Raw genomic sequence first — 20428 nt, 5'->3', positions numbered from 1 at the left:
AGAGACTTTAAACCTACGGATGAAGGTGACATCTGATGCATTGGAATTTAATTAATCATGTATTAATTAATTTTAGATATTTTTAGAACTTAATTTTAGTTAAATTTAAATTCCACATCTAAAAGCTTTCGCAACCACATTTAGCTACACGTGTAACATGGAATTGATTAAGTTCAAAAAATCAGTTAGGAATCGTACCGCTTCTTTGAACCATTTGCTATCGACCCCATTCCTCTTCATCTCGTCTATATTATTTCAAACAAATAGAAAATCGAGAAGCACTTTCTGGCCCTCCAAAAGTACTTTTAAGTAAAAAACAGTGTTTGGTAAAATTTTGGAAAAGCTGTTTCAGCTTTTGCGGGAAGCTGAAAACAGCTTTTTGGCAGAAGCTCCATTTTGGAGCTTTCCGAAAACGCTGTTTTCAGCTTTGTCGGGAAGCTGTAATTTTGACCAAAATACCCCCATTCAAAAAAAAAAATTCCTCCCAAAAACCTCTCTCTCGCTGCCTGTTCCTCTTCCACCGAACCCCACTCCCTCTCCCCCGCTGCCGCACCCCCTCCTTCTCCCCCGGCGCCGCACCCCCTCCCTCTCCCACGGTGCGGAGGTGCCGAAGAAGAGGAAGACGGGTAGTCTTCCCCTTCCCGCGGCGGCCGCCGGCCACGATTTCCCCGTCATGGAAAGGGGAGGCGCCGAACAAGGAGGTCCCACGGTGGGGAGGTGCCGAAGAAGAGGAAGAAGAAGGGGGCGCCCTCCCCCTTCCTGCGGCCGCCGCCGGTTACGACCCACCCCCTCCCGCATCCGCCACGGCCCGGCCTCTTTCCGGCGCCGTCGGCCTCGCGGGAGGAGAGCTCTTCCCAGGGGGCCAGCCGTGGCCGCCGAGACTGCCACAGCCGCCGCCGGCCACGGCCCGGCCCCCTCCCGCGGCCGCCGCGACGTGGCCCCCTCCCGCGGCCGCCGCGGCGTGGCCCCCTTCCGGCATCGCCGGCCGCGGGAGGAGAAGAAAGGAGAACGGGGTAGAGGAAGGAAGGAGAAGAAGAGAAGAAAAAAAGAAAAGGAAAAGAAAAGGAAAAAAAAGAAGAAAAGGAAAGAAAAAAAAGAGAAAAAAAAAGAAAAGAAAAGAAAAGAAAAAAAGAATAAATAAATAAATAAATGTATAAATAAATATTTATATAAATGAACGAATGAATGAATGAATAAATAAGATAATAAATTAATATATTTCAATTAATAAAATAATAAATAAAAAAATTTACATTATTAATTATTTACACTAATAATTATAATATTTTATATCTTTATTATTGTATTATACTATAAATATAATATTATAATATATTATATCATAATACATTAATATGTTATGTTAAATAATTTAATATTATGTTATATTATGAGAAATTAATTTATACTAATAATTATATTATTTTATATCTTTATTATTGTATTATACTATAAATATAATATATATTACATTATATCATAATATATTAATATATTATATTAAATAATTTAATATTATGTTATATTATGAAAAATTAATTTACTCTAATAATTATATTACTATTATGCTAGCTATGCAATATCATATTACTCTATTATAATAATATTATTTTACATTACAGTAATATTATACTATATCGTGTATTATGTATCAATATATGTTATATTTTATCATGCTCTATTGTATAATACTATGCAATGTCCTTTATGGTAATTTTGTCATACAAAAGTACTTTCTCAGTTTATTTACCAAACACATGTTAAAGTGCCACAGCATTTTAGAATTGTAGTTACCAAACAGCAAACAGCTTTTCATAAAAGCTCTACTTCAGACAGCTCTACTTCCAACAGCTCTACTTCCAACAGCTCTACTGCCAACAGCTCCCCCAAACAGGGCCTTAAATGTTTAGGAAGGGTTCAGAATCATATCAAGACAAAAACCTGAACCACTTGCCCAAGTTCCTTCTTTTTCTTTCTTTTTTGTTTCCCCTCTCCAGTCCTGTGAAAAAATTGCATAATATACTCGCACATTAGGAATCAAACTGGAAATATCCCACACAGACGAGGTCCTACAACTAAGATATGTTCATGATATGACTATCATAGTTGCCCCAGTCACCATTGTAATTTCTATGAATGAAACAAAGCCACCATTGTGATTCAAGTTTCCATCAATTTAAAGAATAAAAAGAGAGATTTTACTATGTTAGAAGATTAAGATAAATCAATATCTAATAATTGATAAAATTCTTTCTACTAAAAGAACTACTTTTATAACAAAAGTATTGCTTCAGCCTTCACGTCCCCCTCATGCAGGTTATAGAAAACTACTGGGGGCAACTGCATCATAATTTGGCTTGTAATACTTGAAAAAATGCATGTTAACACTACTAGTTGAAAATTTGAAGGCATGTGGGAAAGCAATAGCAGACACTTAAAAAGTTATTTTTGTGTTTAAGGTAAATTATTTTAACCTTGCTATCATGGTCAACCAGACGTTACATGCCATTCTATACAAAACTAGATGCAGACATCCACCTGATCTGCCACTGTGAAACAAGGATAGGTGCACAGCCTGTGAAAGCCGGAGCTCATCTCATGAGTGCTCTTTCAGGTAGAGGTTTCCATCATCTTGCAACAGCCACCTAATCACCTCATTTGCAGGGCATGTTTCTTTCTGTTAGCTAGTTAGTGTTAGTTTCGGCAAGTTTAGAAACAGTTCAATATTACAATCTTAGCGATACTCTGAAGCTCTTAAGGTGCCCCATGAAAGCTCAATGCTGCGAAAACCACTGAACTGAACATACCTTGCTTGGACTTCTAACAATGTGATGGGTAGTGCAGACCATCTACCTTTCCTCGTCTAATCTAATTATGTGATTATGTACTCAAGATTTATGCCAATTTGGGCACGGTTGCTTTCTCCACCATCTCAGTACATGAATGCAACCAGCAGCAGCTAACAGCCCAAGAGCAGCAAGTGCCATAATTGTGGAATCTTCAAGTTTCCAGCGATAACCACCCTACAAATAACAGAATAACTTGCCTTATCAGATCTATGAAATTTTCAATCAAGATATAATGATAATTCCACTATCTAACCCAAGGTTCCTGAAGAGGCAAGGGATAAAGGAACAAACTTGTAGCAGAACTAAAAATATTGCTGCATTTGCTGGTGCCAACGAGAAGCTTATCATGCCTCCACGCAGTTCATTTGGGACATACCTGCTCAAGTGGCAGAATGAGAATTACAAATGGATCCTTTAAAAGGAAACAAAATTAAGTACATAACCGTTGGCTCACATTGTCCTCAGTCTTGCAAGTGAAGGTAAAATGAAACCAACACAAGCATGGTAGATGCAGAACAGTATTACCAGAGCACCAACCTCCTGCTGACAGAAAATACTAAAAAAAATAAGCCTATATAGCATTAGACAGAACTTTGAACTCGGTTATATATTGGTTCCAGATTCAACTTGCAGTACCTGATAATCATAAGATACAATTAACAAAGACAAACCAGCAACAACATATGCAGTTATCAGATATTCTTCGTTACGAAGTGATGATACACCACCAAAGAACCAAGGAAAAATAGTGCTCCCAAGCATTCTGGAGCCAATGAAACATGGGTACAATCGAGACAGATGAACCTCCCTCCCATCTCCCTGAAATAAAATAGGAACTGAGTTCAATGCATAAAATCAAACCTATATGCATATGAACAGGCTAATAATTCTTCAAACGATTTCTGTTGATGCAATCTTTTTTGTTGGCCATTCCAATATTAAGCAATGAAACAACATGTCAAGCAGGCTGCAAGACAATATCATGTCACGGAAGAGATGAATTTCAACAAAATGTACAAGTGGGATGTATTTTGGTTACTCATCTTCCTATATGACTTGTTCAATTGCATGGACTTTTGGAATGTAGTTACAGTGCCTAACTTCTAAAATGGATTTTTAAAGAACACTTTGTATAGATCTGTATCACCAGATATTTTAATCCTACAAAAGTTAGCACTTGGAATGATTTAGTTATACAATCAATAATATGTTATATTCTGGGAAAAATCCTAGTGTGGGCATTTTGTTTCGGTTACTTCTGATAAATACCTTGAAGGGAAGAAGTGTTAGATCTAAGTGATGCATCTTAACACTAAGTCGAGATTTCAAGAAAAAATATAGTGAAATTTAAGTATGAGCAGCCACTGGTATCGTTGCTAGCGAACATGGCTCTAGACAATTGACAGTTCTGGACAACTTCAAGTAGTTACCCATTACTTTACAAACTAGGAGTTATATCAAAACAGGCATACTTGCATCATTTCCTTCTTGAACATGTAGCACAACAAATCTGACCATGGCTCGCTAGTAAGAGTTTCTACTTAACAGAAACCAAAAGATTCAAGCAAACTTTTGAGCATGGTATGCCGCACCAGTCCGAATTGGACAATATGGAGCGTACCGTACCATACCGGTTCAGCACCGGTACCCAATACAGGTGGCATACCGATATTCGGTATGCTAAAAAAATTTCGTACCATACCGTACCAACACTTTGCTAGTATGGAACCAGTACGGGCTAACCTTGCTCTCAAGAAATGTTGGGATGCTCTCCCATAGAAGGTTTCATTTAAATTGCTATTTGTCAAGATAAAAAAGATGTCAGATACTCTTTACAGTGTGAGAATAATTTTTTGCAGCAGAAATAAAAGGTGTTAGAATGTCATCTGTTTGTTGATGCCTATCCTTTCGTACCATTTACATTTTGTCAATTAAGACCTAGATTAAGATCCAGTTGTCCGGATTTGATATCGAATCTGGTTAGGTGAAATCAAAAGACAAGGGTTTGAGTCCTAGACTCAGGCTTTCTCGCATCCAAGTTTTCTAAACTCATACATGAGTTGACTACACATTTTGCATTAAATCTTTGACCAAAGATTTAATGATCTCAAAATCAGTAAAGAGTTATTCTAATTGAAGATTCACACTATTCAAGATGTCTCCATTACAAAAAATTTATGTATTTTCTGGCCTCTAATCTATGCATCAAATGGGTAGAAAAGTAAGCAGTATTTATTGCACTAATGTGCCGAAATGCATGATGGGGTATCTGAATTGATAACCCACCTCATAGATCATGATCTACACAACTTGTAACATGGTAAATTTAAATTCATTTGGTTTGATGTTTAGATCATAATAAAACATAGTATCATAATATTAAAATCCATTTCTTTTTACACCCACTTGATGCTTAGGTTAGAGACCACTGAAATACATGAAATTTTTGTTTCTATGTATTTTTTGTAATCTGGATCATCTTCAACAGTTTGTATTTTCAATTTGGATGGTCCATTATTTATTTTGAATCACTAAAGCTTTTTCCACATACATACTGGCTTGAACTTCTAAAACAGGGATAAAATATTAAAATTTTTCATACTTTGTCTATATAAGAAGAGCGTTATACTTAACAGCAGATTCAATAGATGTAAACAGGAACATAATATTATGATCACAATTGGTTTGTGTCCAAAAGAATATGCTTGTTTCATTTCCATCTTTTGTCAAAATTAAAGATCCTGCAGGTGTAAGGCAAAATCAGAAAATGCGAATATCTGATGCACTATCTTTCATCTATGTAAAGACATTGTTATAGTTTTCCAGCATCATTTGAAGTTTTAGCCAAGAAGTTTTCATTTTGGCTATAACATCTTAAATTTTGTCCTATAATCCTTAAGTGCCTCAACTGATGTATCTAAGGTGTGTTTTTATCCAAGACAATACGATATTGTTTATCTAGGACAGACTATGAAAGTTCCAGTGGCTTGGACAAAACATATATATGTTACATTCTACTACGAGAAATCAGGTCAAGTTATATGTACCGGCAAGAAAGCAATTAAATCATGTATGTCTCAAATTGCTCCAAGAGAGGCAAGGAGATGCTTCTAGGATTGGGATGAACCAATTCCAAGAAAATGAATTAAGAAATCACATCAAATAGTTCAAGCTCCTATTCTGCTTTGAGGGACAAAGCTCACCACTGAATCAAACTAAATACCCAATATAACTTTCATATTTTGGATGTCTTTGGCTGGTGATGAATTTGTCAAGATTTTGTCTTCATAATGCTTAAAATGTTTTTACAATTATCAATTTTCTAATGGGGAGTTATATCGATAGCTTCCTACTTTAAGGAATGCAAACCAAACTAGAATTGTCTTTCGCTACAATTACCATAGTAAGTTTTATAAAGAGGCCCAACATGAATGGAACTGTCTCGAACCACCTGGTTCAGAGCATACCAAACCGTACTAGCGGCGAACCGGGACAGTTCTGGCCTCCGGATTGAGAAATCGGCAGAAGGGGAGAAGGAGAAAGAGAGAGGGGGAAAGGGAGGGAAAGTGGCTAGCAGCGGTCCGAATAGGGGCGAGGGAGGGGGGAGAGAGCACTTTCGAACCTCTCCTCCGTGCATCGAAACAGGGGCGGAGCCCTTATTTCGAAAAGAAATAGGGGCTTCCGCCCCTTTTTCTATTGTTTTTGTACTTTTTAAGGGAAGTCAGTAGCTAGTGCTGACTTGACTTATTATTTTCTTCATAATAATAAGTGACTGTGTGCACAACTTAATAAGTAAAGTCGACAATGGCTACCGACTTCACTTAAAAAAAATCAAAAAAAGTATATAAAAATGGATAGAAAACCCTATTTCATTTGGAAACAGGGACCCCACTCCTGTCCGATGCACAAAAGAGAGATCTTCGAAAGCCCTCTCTCCCCTTCCCTCACCCCTATTCATGCCGCTACCCCCTCTCTCTCTCTCTCTTTTCCTACCTATCCCTCTCCCCCTCCCTTCCAATTTTTCCTGTCAGTTTATGCCGGAACAGCATGGCACAGGGGCATACCATACCGTCTTGCCAGCCAACCGACACGAATGCAGGTTCTAGTATTGCCTTGGTATATCTTATTAAAAAAATAAAATTATCTTTCTAAATGATGACAAGTATTGTTTAGTATTTCTCACAATTTTATTACACAAATATTAAGCCACATCGAGAGTAATAAGAAAAAACAAAGCTTCAATATAAATTCAGATTATGGTGGTTGGTTGATAGATAATGATAAACTTAGATCTGCAAGTCGGCACAACATCCTTTCACGAAAGAAGAAATTGAAGAAAGGTCAACAGATAGGAATATTCTTTTGCTAGAAAGGATCCATGCATAATTACTTGTTAACAAGTTCACATCCCAAAGCAATGTCACATAGGTAGGCTTTCTTATTTTCATTGAGGAAGTGGTGACCATGGTCAAAAACAACACAAAAGTGAACAAAGAATTTAAAGTTTAATTATAGCCCAGTCCTAGAGTTTATCTTGGTCACATTTTGCATGAACTTTGAAAGTGAAGAAAAGTTAGCAAGCCCAAATCATTTGTATTTAGCAAATTTGAGGCATGGAGTGGCACCTGAAGAAGTGGTAAGACATGCACCTAGTTCAATATCTTTGAAGCTGTAATACATGCTTCAGCCTTACTAAACGATGCTAGCTTCGCCAATTAATCAAACAAAAATGAGGAAACATGGTGAGTTTAACATATAACAGTTAATTGCTACCACTGGAGGTCTGGATTCACATATACTGATCTTCAAGCTAATCCATCACTGATTTTTATAACGATCTTAAAAATTCTAGTACAAAATCATATGGGTTATTTTGAGTAAATTGGGCGCTTCACTATTAGTTGCATGACAGTCTATAACATTCTGAGGCATAAGTAACTATCATCTAAGGTATATTTGGAAATATCACTGCAAAAATCCTCTTTTTTTCAATTGGAAAGCCGAGTGAATAAATTATAGTGAAAAGTAAGATACATGAATTGCGAACTTATTTATGCTCTAAATATTCCTGTTGTGAGCACATATACGGAAATGCCTCCTAACACATGAATCACAAGCTGGTCAATGATATTTGGAGTTTCTATCGTTAGCTTGGTACTTCATATTGTTAACTCCATGGTTCAAGTCAGCCTTTAGAAAGAGTATTTAGTAGTTGTCTGTTAGAACTAAATTCCAGTGTGTTTAAAATTAGCTTTGGAGATTATGCCTCTAGATAAGTTGATCAGAAATAAATCTACAAAGTTGTGGATGAAAAGAGTGGGAAGCACAAAACTAGGAGATGGCTGAAAGACGATATTAATAGCATGTAATTTCCAAGGAAGACAATGTTGAGAAATACAAATGTCTTTAAAATGTTATGAGAATTGTATATTACAAAGTTATAAAATAATTCACTAAACAACAACTCAAATCATCAAACTAGACTATGCGAAATCAATGTGGTTGATCGAAATCCTGCTGACGATGACTGATGATGATGATGGAGCTTTGGAGCTCTCATATAAATTAATAGCTCAGTAGTTCTAACCAAACACTCCAAATTTTGGGTTTTTGACATGTCGGACACTTAGATATTTGGGACACTTTACATGACCCTCCTTGACTCTTTCTATCATCAAGTCATAATATCACCACCATTACATACCTACTTTTGGCAATTCTACATGAAAGTTATTAAATCTAACATATTAATTAGCAAACCTTTTATCAAATTTGTGAACTAAAAGAGCAAAAGGTCCAACTAGTAATGTAGACATGGGCATAATACATAAGCACAAACATATGCAATAAATAGAAGAATCGCCATGTTTGATTCTTAAAAAGGTTCACATGTTGGAAACTTCTGGACACTTGACCTCCAAATCTGTGTCCAACTAACATTGCATCTCATTGATTTCTACAATGCAAATTTTAGGGCAATTGACCTCAATGTTCATGTTAGCGGGTCCAAAAATTATGATCAATGTCTATTGCAACCAAGGTTCACCGTCTCAGTGCTAAACCCCGTACCAGCAAGGATTCACAAGTCCTGGCAGAATGTCCGGTGGGACACCGGGATGGGGTACCATCAAGGTCCGCCATACCGGTACCGGTCGGCGTACCGGTGGCGGCCCGGACCGGTACGAAACTGGTGGCGTACCGGTCCGTACCGGTGGCGTACCGGTCCGAACCGGTGGCGTACCGGTCCGAACCGGTCCCGTACCGGTTTTTCAACAGTAAACTACCGGTACCGGATTGCACGCTGATCTGGTACCGGTCCCAGGCCGGACCGGTACGTACCGGCCCGTACCGGCCGGTACGTACCGGACCATGGGTACCATCCTATATGTCAAGACCGGATTAGCACGTCTTGGACATCAACTGTCCCAAGTATCGAGATGGGGCGAAACAATAGCATGTCCTGTTCTATGGAAATAAAACCGAGACCTCGTCCCACGAGATTTAAAACCTTATTGGCATCATTTTATTACAGTGTTGTTACATGGTCTGGTACGAAACGGCGAGGCACACCAAGTGTCGATAAGGTACAAAATTGAATGCCAGTTCGGTACAATATAGTATGCCCGGTACGGTATAGTACCAACCAGTATAGTGAGCCTTGGTTGCAACCTCAGTTTTCAAATTTTATACCTTCCACTTGAAACACTCCTATTTTAGAATCTCTATCATAACTCAAGCACACAATCAAGTCTGCACTAGAATAGGCCATAACTTATTATTTTTCGCTCTTCAATACAGACAAGGAATTTGTTAAGATGGATATTCAATTAGTATAAATCAATGTCCCAACAACAAATTGTTAATAGGTTTAAAACTAGCCACCCAGCTAAAACTTGAGGCTCATGTAAGTATCTTCCATACTTTCAGTTTGAGTCCCCACTTTCCTATGTCACTAGGTATCGAGTACTTAAGAAATAAATATGAGATTTTTAGATCAAGCGACTCAAATCCTTGCAACAAATTTAAAAGAGACTAAATCCTTGACTTTCATTTGAGTTGCTAAGTTTACAAAGATTGTTGCCAGTTATAATAATTGCTGACTCTGATGGGCCTTTGCATATTTCCAAGCTATATTAAAGTCGTACACAATATGCATGAAGTCCTAAAATATAGCTCATCAACCAGAGGTGTAGGATAGCTACCTACCGTAAAGCCCTTTTGATTTTCACATTACTTTGCAACAAGGTTCGCCGTCTTAATACTGAACCCCGTACCAGTGCCACACTAGCACAATGTCGGTACGGTGTGGTATGAAATTTTTTTGAAGTACTGAGTGTCCGTACGCCACCCGTACCGGATACTAATACCGAACCGGTACGGTACGATAAGCCCTATATTGAGTAGTTTGGGCCGGTACGGCATACCTTGCTTTGCAAAATCATGATAGAATGCTGCTTGGTTGGAAGATAAACATCTTAACATATTTTAACATGCTTTAGAAATCAATGAGCTACCATCTCATGGTAACCTTACAAAGCTAAGAAGTAAGAACTTTATTTTTTTTATGTGAAAGATGTTAAAAGAACCTTATTAACTATAAGAAGAAAAAAGGCACTACATTTTAATATCTACAAAGTTCACATTGTTATTAGAAACAAAGGAAACAACTAAGGAAATAAGAGTGTCCGTTACACAAATGACATGGTCTAAGCTGATATTTTAGTAAGTTGAAATAATAAAACATTTTAAAGTGATGCTTGGTTTCACCCCAATAGTACGACATTCCAAAAAAATTGTATATTTCAGATCACTAGTCTCAAGAACGCAGCATATACCTTGTACAAAATATAAAATGAAAACCAAAGCATAGCATGAAATTTCTATATAACGTGGTAAACAGTTCTTAATAATCAAAAAGACATACCACTATGGTTGGTGCCCAAAGAATCCAAAAAACTGACATGGAAAAATGGATGCTTGATTGAGCCCATGATAGCATCCAAATCCTTTTGTCTGGGAAGCCAAAAAAAAGCAACCAGCAGCTTATAATAGAGAACAAAAGGAGATGTGAAAAGTCTTGCAATGCTTTAAAGTTTCAAGATACAGCATTTGATTGAACTTGTTGAATATTTAATCAATAGGTCAGGATATATTCTAAAAGCATGTGCATCTATTTTGGCTTACATAACCAAAACTAGGAAAATACAACCGATTAAACTTAAAAAGGTAGTAGCCCCTGGCCAAGAAAGGATGAGAGCGAGCAAGCAATGATATTCCAAGTTGCACAAAAATATAATTTTATAGCCTCAGCCAGCCACCTTTTCTTATATCACTGGGACTCCTAAACTAGAAATATTAAAAAAGAAAAAGGAAATAGTGATGAAGCCCACCCAACAAATTCTAGTTGGATCCCTCATGTTGAACTCTTTTAGGACTCCTAAATCAGAACGAAATAGACCAAATACTTTTAATTTTAAGAGCTCTTCTTGGCAATTAAAGTTTCCCAATGTTTGAATGCTAAATTGACACCAATTGGCCAGCTAATTGCAGCCCAAATTGATGCTAGAAAACTTCCAAAAACCTATGACTATATGAAAATCCTATAGCTAAAGAAAACAAAAATTGACTAACTAATGGTCTGAAAAAGGAAGAACAAAACTGTTTATATTGCTGATATTTTTTAACCAGCAAGGATCCAACAAGGAGATTGCATGGCTGCTCCTTGCAGTCCTTCAACCGTACCATCTTGCCTTGACAACAATGGTGGTGAATGGTGACAACTTTGTCATATGGAAGCCCACGGAGGGACCAAAAGTGGGTGCCATTCTTACAGTCCCTCTACTAAGTAGTAGGGTTACCACACAAACCTTGACTCTATGCCACTGAACTGAGGCAGAGGTTGGATTTGTTAAACAAGAGTTGGTGAGAAAATATTGTGCCCAATGCGGAGAACAAGTACTTTTAGGGAAAAAAACTTTACCATAGTCGTTTAGGTCATTCTCTATGACAGATCTCCCTGCCCTGTTCTAGCAAGCATATGCCATGTTGCTCTAATAGTTTATTTGTCGCCAACCAGTATTAATTTGGTGTGGCATTGCAAAGACCCTTTTGCCTGTCAAGGGTCTTGATGGCCTAAGCTATTGCAAAAAGTTGTTGGAAAAAGTGTATCTGTGTGTGTGTGTGTGTGTGATCAAAGGTAACATGATGCTCAATGCTTATACCGCTTATCTTTCCACACACACACACACAAAAAAAATGAAAAAAAGAAAACCTAATGCCCAAGGTAGAGAGGAACCGAACATGTCATCCTCAATGGGGTATATGGTTATTGGTTTAAGATTTCATTCAAGGTGGTTGCAGTCAACCCCAATTTCAGGAAGCTCAATGTGAAAATCTTTGTTCCAGGTTTCAACATATAACAAGCATGAGAGTAGGCTACACTGTTTGGATGCAATAGCAGTGGCAAACTAGAGATTCATTAACAATACTGTTAATGCTGAAGTTATAAGATCATCAATACCATTTGCTCAGACATGGATAATATAGTTTTCACTGCCAATGGCAAGGGGATGGATAGACTGGAAAAATGATTTTCTCCATGCAAGAAACCTGAGATTGCACAAGGTCATGGCTACCTCATGAGGCATGTTGCTTCTTTCCTTTTGAAATCTTATTCCTCTTTCTATATGGAAATGCCCTTAGAGTTGTATTATTAGTTGAGTGGGTCTGGAAATTCTGTTACATCTGGGTTGTTGTTAGGGTCGACAGAATGGAAACATCGAGCATTAGCATGACCAACTGTTCTAATAGTTGCAGGCACTTGCATCGTATTGTATTATACATTTTCACCTTGCATCAGAAGTTAAAAGAAAAAATTAATGAGTTAAGATCTCATTTTTCAATAAAATAAAACCAATAAGAAAGAATAGAACCTATTGAAAAGGTCATCCTTCAAAGCATGATTAAGAGTATGGATCCTTTTATATGGAGCATTTGTTTGGGTGTTTACTAGCCAAAAATTCCATGTGCGGTGGTGCCAACTTCAGAAGCTCATACCCTACTTCAATTATATCCATATATACAAATCTGAAATTTTAATTTTGGATTTAGAGTTTGAATAGGAAAACAAAATGCATAACTTTTCAATTGATTGGTATTTAAGCACCCAAGATCTTAAATCAATATTTTATATCTGCAACACTTGGATGATAGCCAAAGCCAAGTCTGATGATTGACTTCAAACATTATGAAGAGAACCTTGAGCACAATGATCAATTGTTGGTGGCATGCAATAACAGTTGGAGGCAAAAACGAGGCATGTGGATAAAATGCAGTACCTTTGGAAAAGTCTGATTTAAATCTTGAATTTGCGAAGAATTTTTAGGGAGATAAAAGATGTCTTCTTTTTTCCAAATAAAGACAACAACAGCCCTTATATATGTGATGCCCAAGAGGAATAGTCAAAAATATGTCAGAAAAACAAATGCTGATTTCAGGATCCAATTCAATGATATGTTGATTCCTCTTTTCAAAATGAACCGTATGCTGATTACAACATCCAAGGATGGCAAAATGAAGCATGAGGTACCAGAGAATAACCTTTGTCCATTTCTAGAGTCCTAGGGCAGAAACCAAGAATCTTGCAACCCATGGATAGCAAATAGCACCTATGAAAGGAGAAGGTAGCAAACAATAATTTATTGAAGTATGAGATTGGGACAGCAAGCTGTAAACTCAAGAGTTCCTCTTACAATGCTAACATACTGGAAAGTTAGTCACCAGGTTTCCCTAGTTGCCCAGCACATTTGAGGCATACTAGCAGCACAAAAGAGAAAAAATTGGAGACGAGGTGAACTAGGAAGTTCCTTGATTGGATTTAGTTGATGTGGAAGTGCAACAGGTTCATTTCGGTGATGTGCGATCTCAATCACTCCATTAGCAAAAGCTGTGCATAGCATAAGATGCAAACTAAGGCTGTGGAATACGCTAGGAGACTAGTGGACGGTCAGACTGTCACCAAGTTCAAGCTCCAGCATAATGGATGAAGCCTCAGCACCATAGGATGCCTAAGCCCATCTGACACCAAAATAGAAATCATCACATGTTAAACACCTCAATAGTGCACATGTAATTATGTTTCATAGTTATAGTAGAAGAATGTATCATAAGGCCCCATTTGGCAAGAGTTGTTGGCAGGAGAGCTTTTTGAAGTAGAGCTTTTATAAAAAGCTATTTGTTGTTTGTTGTTTGGTAATTACATTTCTAAAGTGTTGTGAAACTTTAATATGTGTTTGATAAACAAACTAAGAAAGTACTTTTGGTATGACAAAATGACCATAAAGGATATTGTATAGTATTATACAACAAAGCCTAATAAAATATAATATGTATTAATATATAAATATATAATATAGTATAATATTGCTGTAATATAATATAATATTATTATAATATAGTAATATAATATTGTATACTATAGCATAATAATATAACATAATTTGATATTATATAATATAATATATCAATGTATTATGATATAATGTAATATAATATTATATTTATAATATAATACAATAATAAAAGTATAAAATATTACAATTATTATCATTATATATTAATATTATTATTTTCTGTAATTATTATATTTTATCATGGGTATTTTGGTTTAAAAAGAAAAAATTTTATAACTCAAAACAGCATTTCAACGAGGCCTAAAAGTGCTTTTCCGAGCTTCTCCCAAAAAGCTGTTTTAGCTTTCCAGTAAAACTAAAACAACTTTCCGACTTTTTTACCAAACATCCCTTTTCTATCTAAAAGTGCTTTTGAGGGGCTAGAAAGTGCTTTCTGGCCCTACACTTTTTGGCCCTCCAAAAGCTCTACCAAACATGGCTTAAGTCACCTTCCAAAGTCCACTCACCTAACAAGAATAGCTTCAGGCTAAAACCTAATACAACTTTCCGACTTTTTTACTAAACATCCCTTTTCCATCTAAAAGTGCTTTTGAGGGGCCAGAAAGTGCTTTCTGGCCCTGCACTTTTTGGCCCTCCAAAAGCTCTACCAAACGGGGCTTAAGTCACCTTCCAAAGTCCACTCACCTAACAAGAATAGCTTCAGGCTAAAACCTAATACAACTTTCCGACTTTTTTACCAAACATCCCTTTTCCATCTAAAAGTGCTTTTAAGGGGCTAGAAAGTGCTTCCTGGCCATGCACTTTTTGGCCCTCCAAAAACTCTAATAGCACCTCCATTTGAGAGCAATAATAATTCATAAACCAACTCAGCACTCTTCCACAACTTGTGCTTAAGGCATGAAACATAAAATTGGATGGATTTGTGATGATGCTAGTAGAGCTAAAAAGTACGCTCCAGGCCATTTTTTCCATTGATGAAAAGGTCCATAAAACTAAGAGAACAGCTTAAGAGATTCATGAACTGCTATAGAAGACTGTCTATAAGGCTTCAGATGAAGGAAAACTTCATCATCAATGTTAAAACTTCTACCTGGACATCCTTTATCACCATAGAAATTCATTCAAGCCTGATCAACGAATATTAAAAAAAAGGTTTTCTTTAAGTAAATGTTGAATATGATCCCTATCTTTCAAGGTATTACTAGTTCTTTGTATATAACTCATGGTTGGTGGTGGCTTCCTATAAACTACCTCATAGAGAATCATTTTAATTGACTCATGGTAGGAAGTATTATACCTCCATTCAACCGGTGGAATCCATGTAGCCTATTTTGTTGTTTGATGTTTGTGAAACAATGAAGATGTCTCCAAGCAATGATTAACATGCTCCAACATTCTAATTAAGGGTGACACAATCTTAGCTAGAAAAATTAAGAATCATAAGAGCTACTCATGTAATTGAGTTCCTTGCAGCCAACAGAATTCCTTCGAGAATGTATTTATGAAGACAGGGTCGATCACTAACTATAGAAGATGGCATTCCATGGAGATTGAATACGCTATCAATGAAAAGCTTGGCAGCAAGGTTCACTATACTGCCCCAAAACGCTCAGCTCAGTTCACTCTATCGGTTGGGAACAAGAGTCAAACTGCTCAAGACCGAGCGGCTCGAAGTGATACTAGGACGAACTGCACGATTCACACCGGTTCGGTCTCAGTTTGCCCATCACCTCCCCTGCTTCAACAATAAAGGATGAAGGTTGAGAAGGCATAGGAGGCCTTCTAAGCCCCTATAAAACCCAGCCCAATCAGTGGACCGGTTGGCCTAGCTATGGCCTAGTGATTGAGCATGGCCCAAAGGTTTGGTCCCAAAGTAATTGGAGCTCCACCCCTGTTTGAAGCAAAGTCAAAGAAGGAGGCGGACTCTACCTCCTCAAACTCTGATAGGGCGTGGAGCATTGGCTATAAAGATCCCACTCAAAGTTCACTATCTCGGTACCAAACCCCATAATGGTACCATCCTATTACTATGTCGATATGCCCCATATAGGGGCCAATTTGGTATATCGACACTCAATACGCATTCTATATCGCGTACCGGTTTGGTACTGATATAGTATGATATGGTCAGCACACACCGATATCGATCGATACAGCAAATCTTGCTCCCGTCCATCCTTCCCACAAAGCCGCAAAGCCAACCCCTCCCTTTCTCTTTCCCATGATTTTGCTACCATTCGCCGCCACTATGGCTGCAACTCAAACTACATCGGAAACGAGGCATCATCGCATGCCACCTCTCCAACATCGTTCCCTCCCACCTCACCGGCATCATCTCTCCTTCCGTCCCTACCTCGTACAACTACCGCTGGTCGAGATATTGCCATGAATCGTTGATTATCCCATGATTTAGACTCCCCGATTCTACCAACCCAATCTTTCCTATTCAATTCCAAACAACATGGCCGCTGAAATTGTTGCCACTACCCTTCGACTTTCCAGCCATGAAAGGCTGCTTGCATCACCATCTTCTCCGGTCTCCCATCTCTTCCTCTAGTTTGCATTAAAAAAAGAAGGAAAGAAGAGGAAGACCCATTCCTTCTCTTTCTCTCTCTTCTTCTCTCTTGCGCTCTCTCTCTCATCTCTCTGATGTAGGGTGAACCCCTAGGGGGTCTTGATCAACCTTGATAAAGATGTTCTGTAATACCTCAGTAGCCATGCAACATGTTGACCCCCATCCCTTGTGGCACATTGCTGGACACTATCACCATTGATCCCCATAGTACTATTGTACTTTGTCCGATTTTTGTTCTATAATTTGGCCGGTTGGATTGCCAAATTAGACTCGGGTCATTAGATGCTACTGCCTCGCCAACCCTAATACTCCACCTTTTTCTTACACTTTTCTATCATTGTCCTAATTTTTTGTCGACATCTTCTAATTGTTGGAGTTGAATTAGTGAGATAAACTAGTCTAGATAAAAAGATGTGGATATTATGATATGGTCTACAAATTATTTTGAGAAGAAATTTTTGGAATTATCTAAATTTCCCAGTGTACATGTGAGGTAAGTAATACAACTATTTTTCGAGACTTATCAGCAAATTATAAAATATTTTATGAATCAAATTATTTATGATTTATGAACTTGATGCATAGTATTTTATTATTGAATATGTTTTTTAGGAATATTATATGATTCATGATCGAACGTATTGATTTCAACATGGATCATGCTCGTCTGATTTCGATGTCGCGTGATTTTATGTATCCTTCGATTTAGAATATGAAATTGCGCGTTGTGTTAAGGCGACCGATTCAGTACAAGTCTGAATCAGTCTGAACTGGTAACGAACAGGTCTGATAGTCGATCGGTACGTCTACCGAAACTGATTCGGCGATCCTTGGGTATAACTATGGTCATAGGTCTTGACTGACGAGATGAATTCGATGTTTTGAAAGAAATTTAATTTATGAACAAAATTTGAATTTTAAGAATAATTGAATTCGCAAACATAATATTTTGATAATGCTGCATGTTTAAATTTGATTTTGAATTGATATACTTCACATGCTTATTTTCAGTATATTATTATTTATTTTAATGCCTAATTTATCTAGTTAAGTGTTTCATTGCTTACTAGGTTATCTAGCTCATTATTCAATATCTTACTATTTTTACAAATCCTAAGAACTAATATGGCAAGAGGATATGCTTTGGAAGAGAGTGATTAGAAGCAGAGTATAGGTTTCATTATTTTAGATTGAAAATTTATTAAAGATTGATGTAATACTATTGGTTGGAATCAACGTTCGCCGTACCAGTACCGGACCCCGTACCGGTGCCATACAGCATAATATCGGTACGGTATGGTATGAAATTTTTTGGACGTACCGAGGGTCAGTATGCCACCCGTACCGATACCAAACCAGTATGGTACAGTACACCCGGCACCGTCCGGTTCGGTACAATACGGCATACCATGATTAAAATTTTGTGATACACTAAGTTTGGATTTTAATTATTTAAATTTGGACTTATTTAATTGGCTATTTATTCTACTACTTGCTTTATGATATCATGATGAGATTGCTTACATGCTTGCAGGGAGAGTTTCTTATGAGTATGCAGTGGTTGTCACAACCTCGGCTCGCAATTTTGGGTCGGCGGCATGACAATTATAATAGTATCAGAGGATAAGTGGATAAATCATAAGACATAGAATCAGACATAGGATGAGTGTAGGTAGGTAGACACTAGAGACATTAGCATGTAAATTTATATTGATTACAAAATAAGTTATTTGAAAAACTAAGATTCGAAGATTTCTAAATAAAGAAAAACACTATATATTCTCTACTTGATATTTTTGGTTCTTTTCATTGGAAATCATTTAGTGAATCTAGAGAATTTTAGCAGTTTAATCAAAGTGCGCAACGGAAGTGTAGTGGTGTGAATTATTTTGCAGCTGATTAGACAAGAATAACTTTAATTTGAAAGGTGTTAAGATGAAAGACTAGACTAGGATCCTCTTTTTTCTTCTTCCCACATGGATGAGTTTCGGACTCCGAAACCCATTTTTTCATAGGAACAGGATGGGATAGACAGAATGCCTCCCATTGCAGCCGGACTTAAAACCTTGACTTCAACAATATGCTAGATCTCTTCTTCTTAGAAACAAGAACATCTATATAAACAAGCATCAGGACGTTTACTTCTTAGAACAAAGCTGATGCAGTGATCATGCACTCTCTTAGAAAGCAATACTTTAGGCTCTAAAATATAACCATACTCATCCAAGAGATTTAACAGGTCTGGTGGAATTTTGTGTTGTCCTCCAAGCTAGACAAAGAGCTGACTTGTAAACGAATCCTTGGCAATCCAACTTTAAGAGTCCTCAAAGGCAAGCAGTGCCCAGTGATGATTATGTGGTGATATCCAGCAACTACTTAATGCCTAGGCATTAGGTGGCCCCTTGATAGCTAGCCTAGCACCTACAGTCTTATCCTCTAAATCATTGCAATAGGGGAGAACAGACATAATCTAGATGTGTGTTCGGAGTGAAATCAGGCCAATTTTGGAAGATCTGAGATCTGCCCCTAATTTAATATATTTTGAGCCATAATGTCTAATTAAGGGGTCCATGGAAATGTTTGTGAATGTACCTTTTTTTCTTGGTAAAAGAATGTGTTTGGTTTTCAAGCATTAGTGCTAATAAAAGAATGTGTTTTGATTCTAGAGGAGGGAAAGAAGCCTCCTAGAGGGTAGAATTTCCCTTCCTTTTAAGTGAGTTTGCAGAGTCAATTCTCAATATAGCAGGTTTGTGGAGGATTACAACACTTTTTGGTTGATCGTGGTTTAATCAAGGCAAACATCCACAGCAAAGCGCTAATTGTTGTTGCAACCAAGGCCAAGGATTTAAGCATAAAATGCTGGTCAGAGGTTGGCATGGCATGGTACCATGCCCAGAACCATACCAAGGGCCATCTAAGAAAATAGTGGTCCATAACAGTTCATATCAATCTGCACTGACCAACAGGTACTAGCATGAACTGGCACACACAATACAACAGTTCAATTATCTGGTACTGTGCTCATATGTAGCCAATACAGTATGTATAGTGCAGCTAGGTAAATGATGAAATTTAAATCTTTTGCCAAGGTTAACCCCAAAATGTGAAAAATGCCTCAGCACTATTTTCATTCACCTTACAACTTCCAGCACCCTTCTCAACATTGTCACTTGTTTATGTCCTTGAAGTTGAGCAGAGCACATAACATTGTATCTCTTCCAACATCAGTAGATACTTTTTCTTCAAGACAAAGGATACAGTGCAGATATATACAGGAAACGAACTGAAGAAAAAGATTAGACTGAGGAACTATCGAAAGAACTTAGAATAATTTGGATCTTTTTGCTTAGTTTAAGCATTCAGATCAAGTAAGTCCTAAAAAGAAATCCACTTAAAACCTCCATGACTATACTTGGAACCATGGTGCGCCATATCGGTCCATACAGGTGCATACCAGGCGTACTTTACCATATTAGTACTAAACATTAAGAGAGAGGGGGGGGGGCATATTGAGTATTGGTTCACCAAACCGATCCTATATCGGGCGTATCAACACTATACCTAGATTGCAAATTGAGTATTGGTCCGCCAAA

The 20428-nt window shown here is 37.5% G+C and overlaps 1 protein-coding gene across 2 annotated transcripts in view; it reads right to left on the bottom strand.

The window, feature by feature from the left end:
* Window positions 1-2394: 2394 nt before the first annotated feature.
* The window catches only part of LOC103721341 (molybdate-anion transporter), a 38238-nt gene continuing 20204 nt past the window's right edge, over window positions 2395-20428 (bottom strand). The window contains exons 5-10 of one of the 2 annotated variants that reach the window (XR_003388343.2): window positions 10774-10862; window positions 3486-3668; window positions 3304-3389; window positions 3141-3225; window positions 2808-3023; window positions 2412-2677 (exon numbers count right to left, since the gene is read on the bottom strand). Coding sequence is in view for 1 of the 2 variants with exons in the window: in XM_008811509.3 (XP_008809731.2) it covers window positions 2889-3023; window positions 3141-3225; window positions 3304-3389; window positions 3486-3668; window positions 10774-10862 (578 nt within the window). In the remaining variant the exon portion in view is untranslated. Of the gene's footprint in view, window positions 3024-3140; window positions 3226-3303; window positions 3390-3485; window positions 3669-10773; window positions 10863-20428 lie in introns of both variants that reach the window. The other variant, XM_008811509.3, reaches the window with a different exon arrangement.

The sequence above is a fragment of the Phoenix dactylifera genome, unplaced genomic scaffold (assembly GCF_009389715.1).
Source record: "Phoenix dactylifera cultivar Barhee BC4 unplaced genomic scaffold, palm_55x_up_171113_PBpolish2nd_filt_p 000162F, whole genome shotgun sequence".
Lineage (NCBI taxonomy): Eukaryota > Viridiplantae > Streptophyta > Magnoliopsida > Arecales > Arecaceae > Phoenix > Phoenix dactylifera.
The sequence above is the reverse complement of the archived record's forward strand: the minus strand, read 5'-3'. Positions and strand labels throughout refer to the sequence as shown.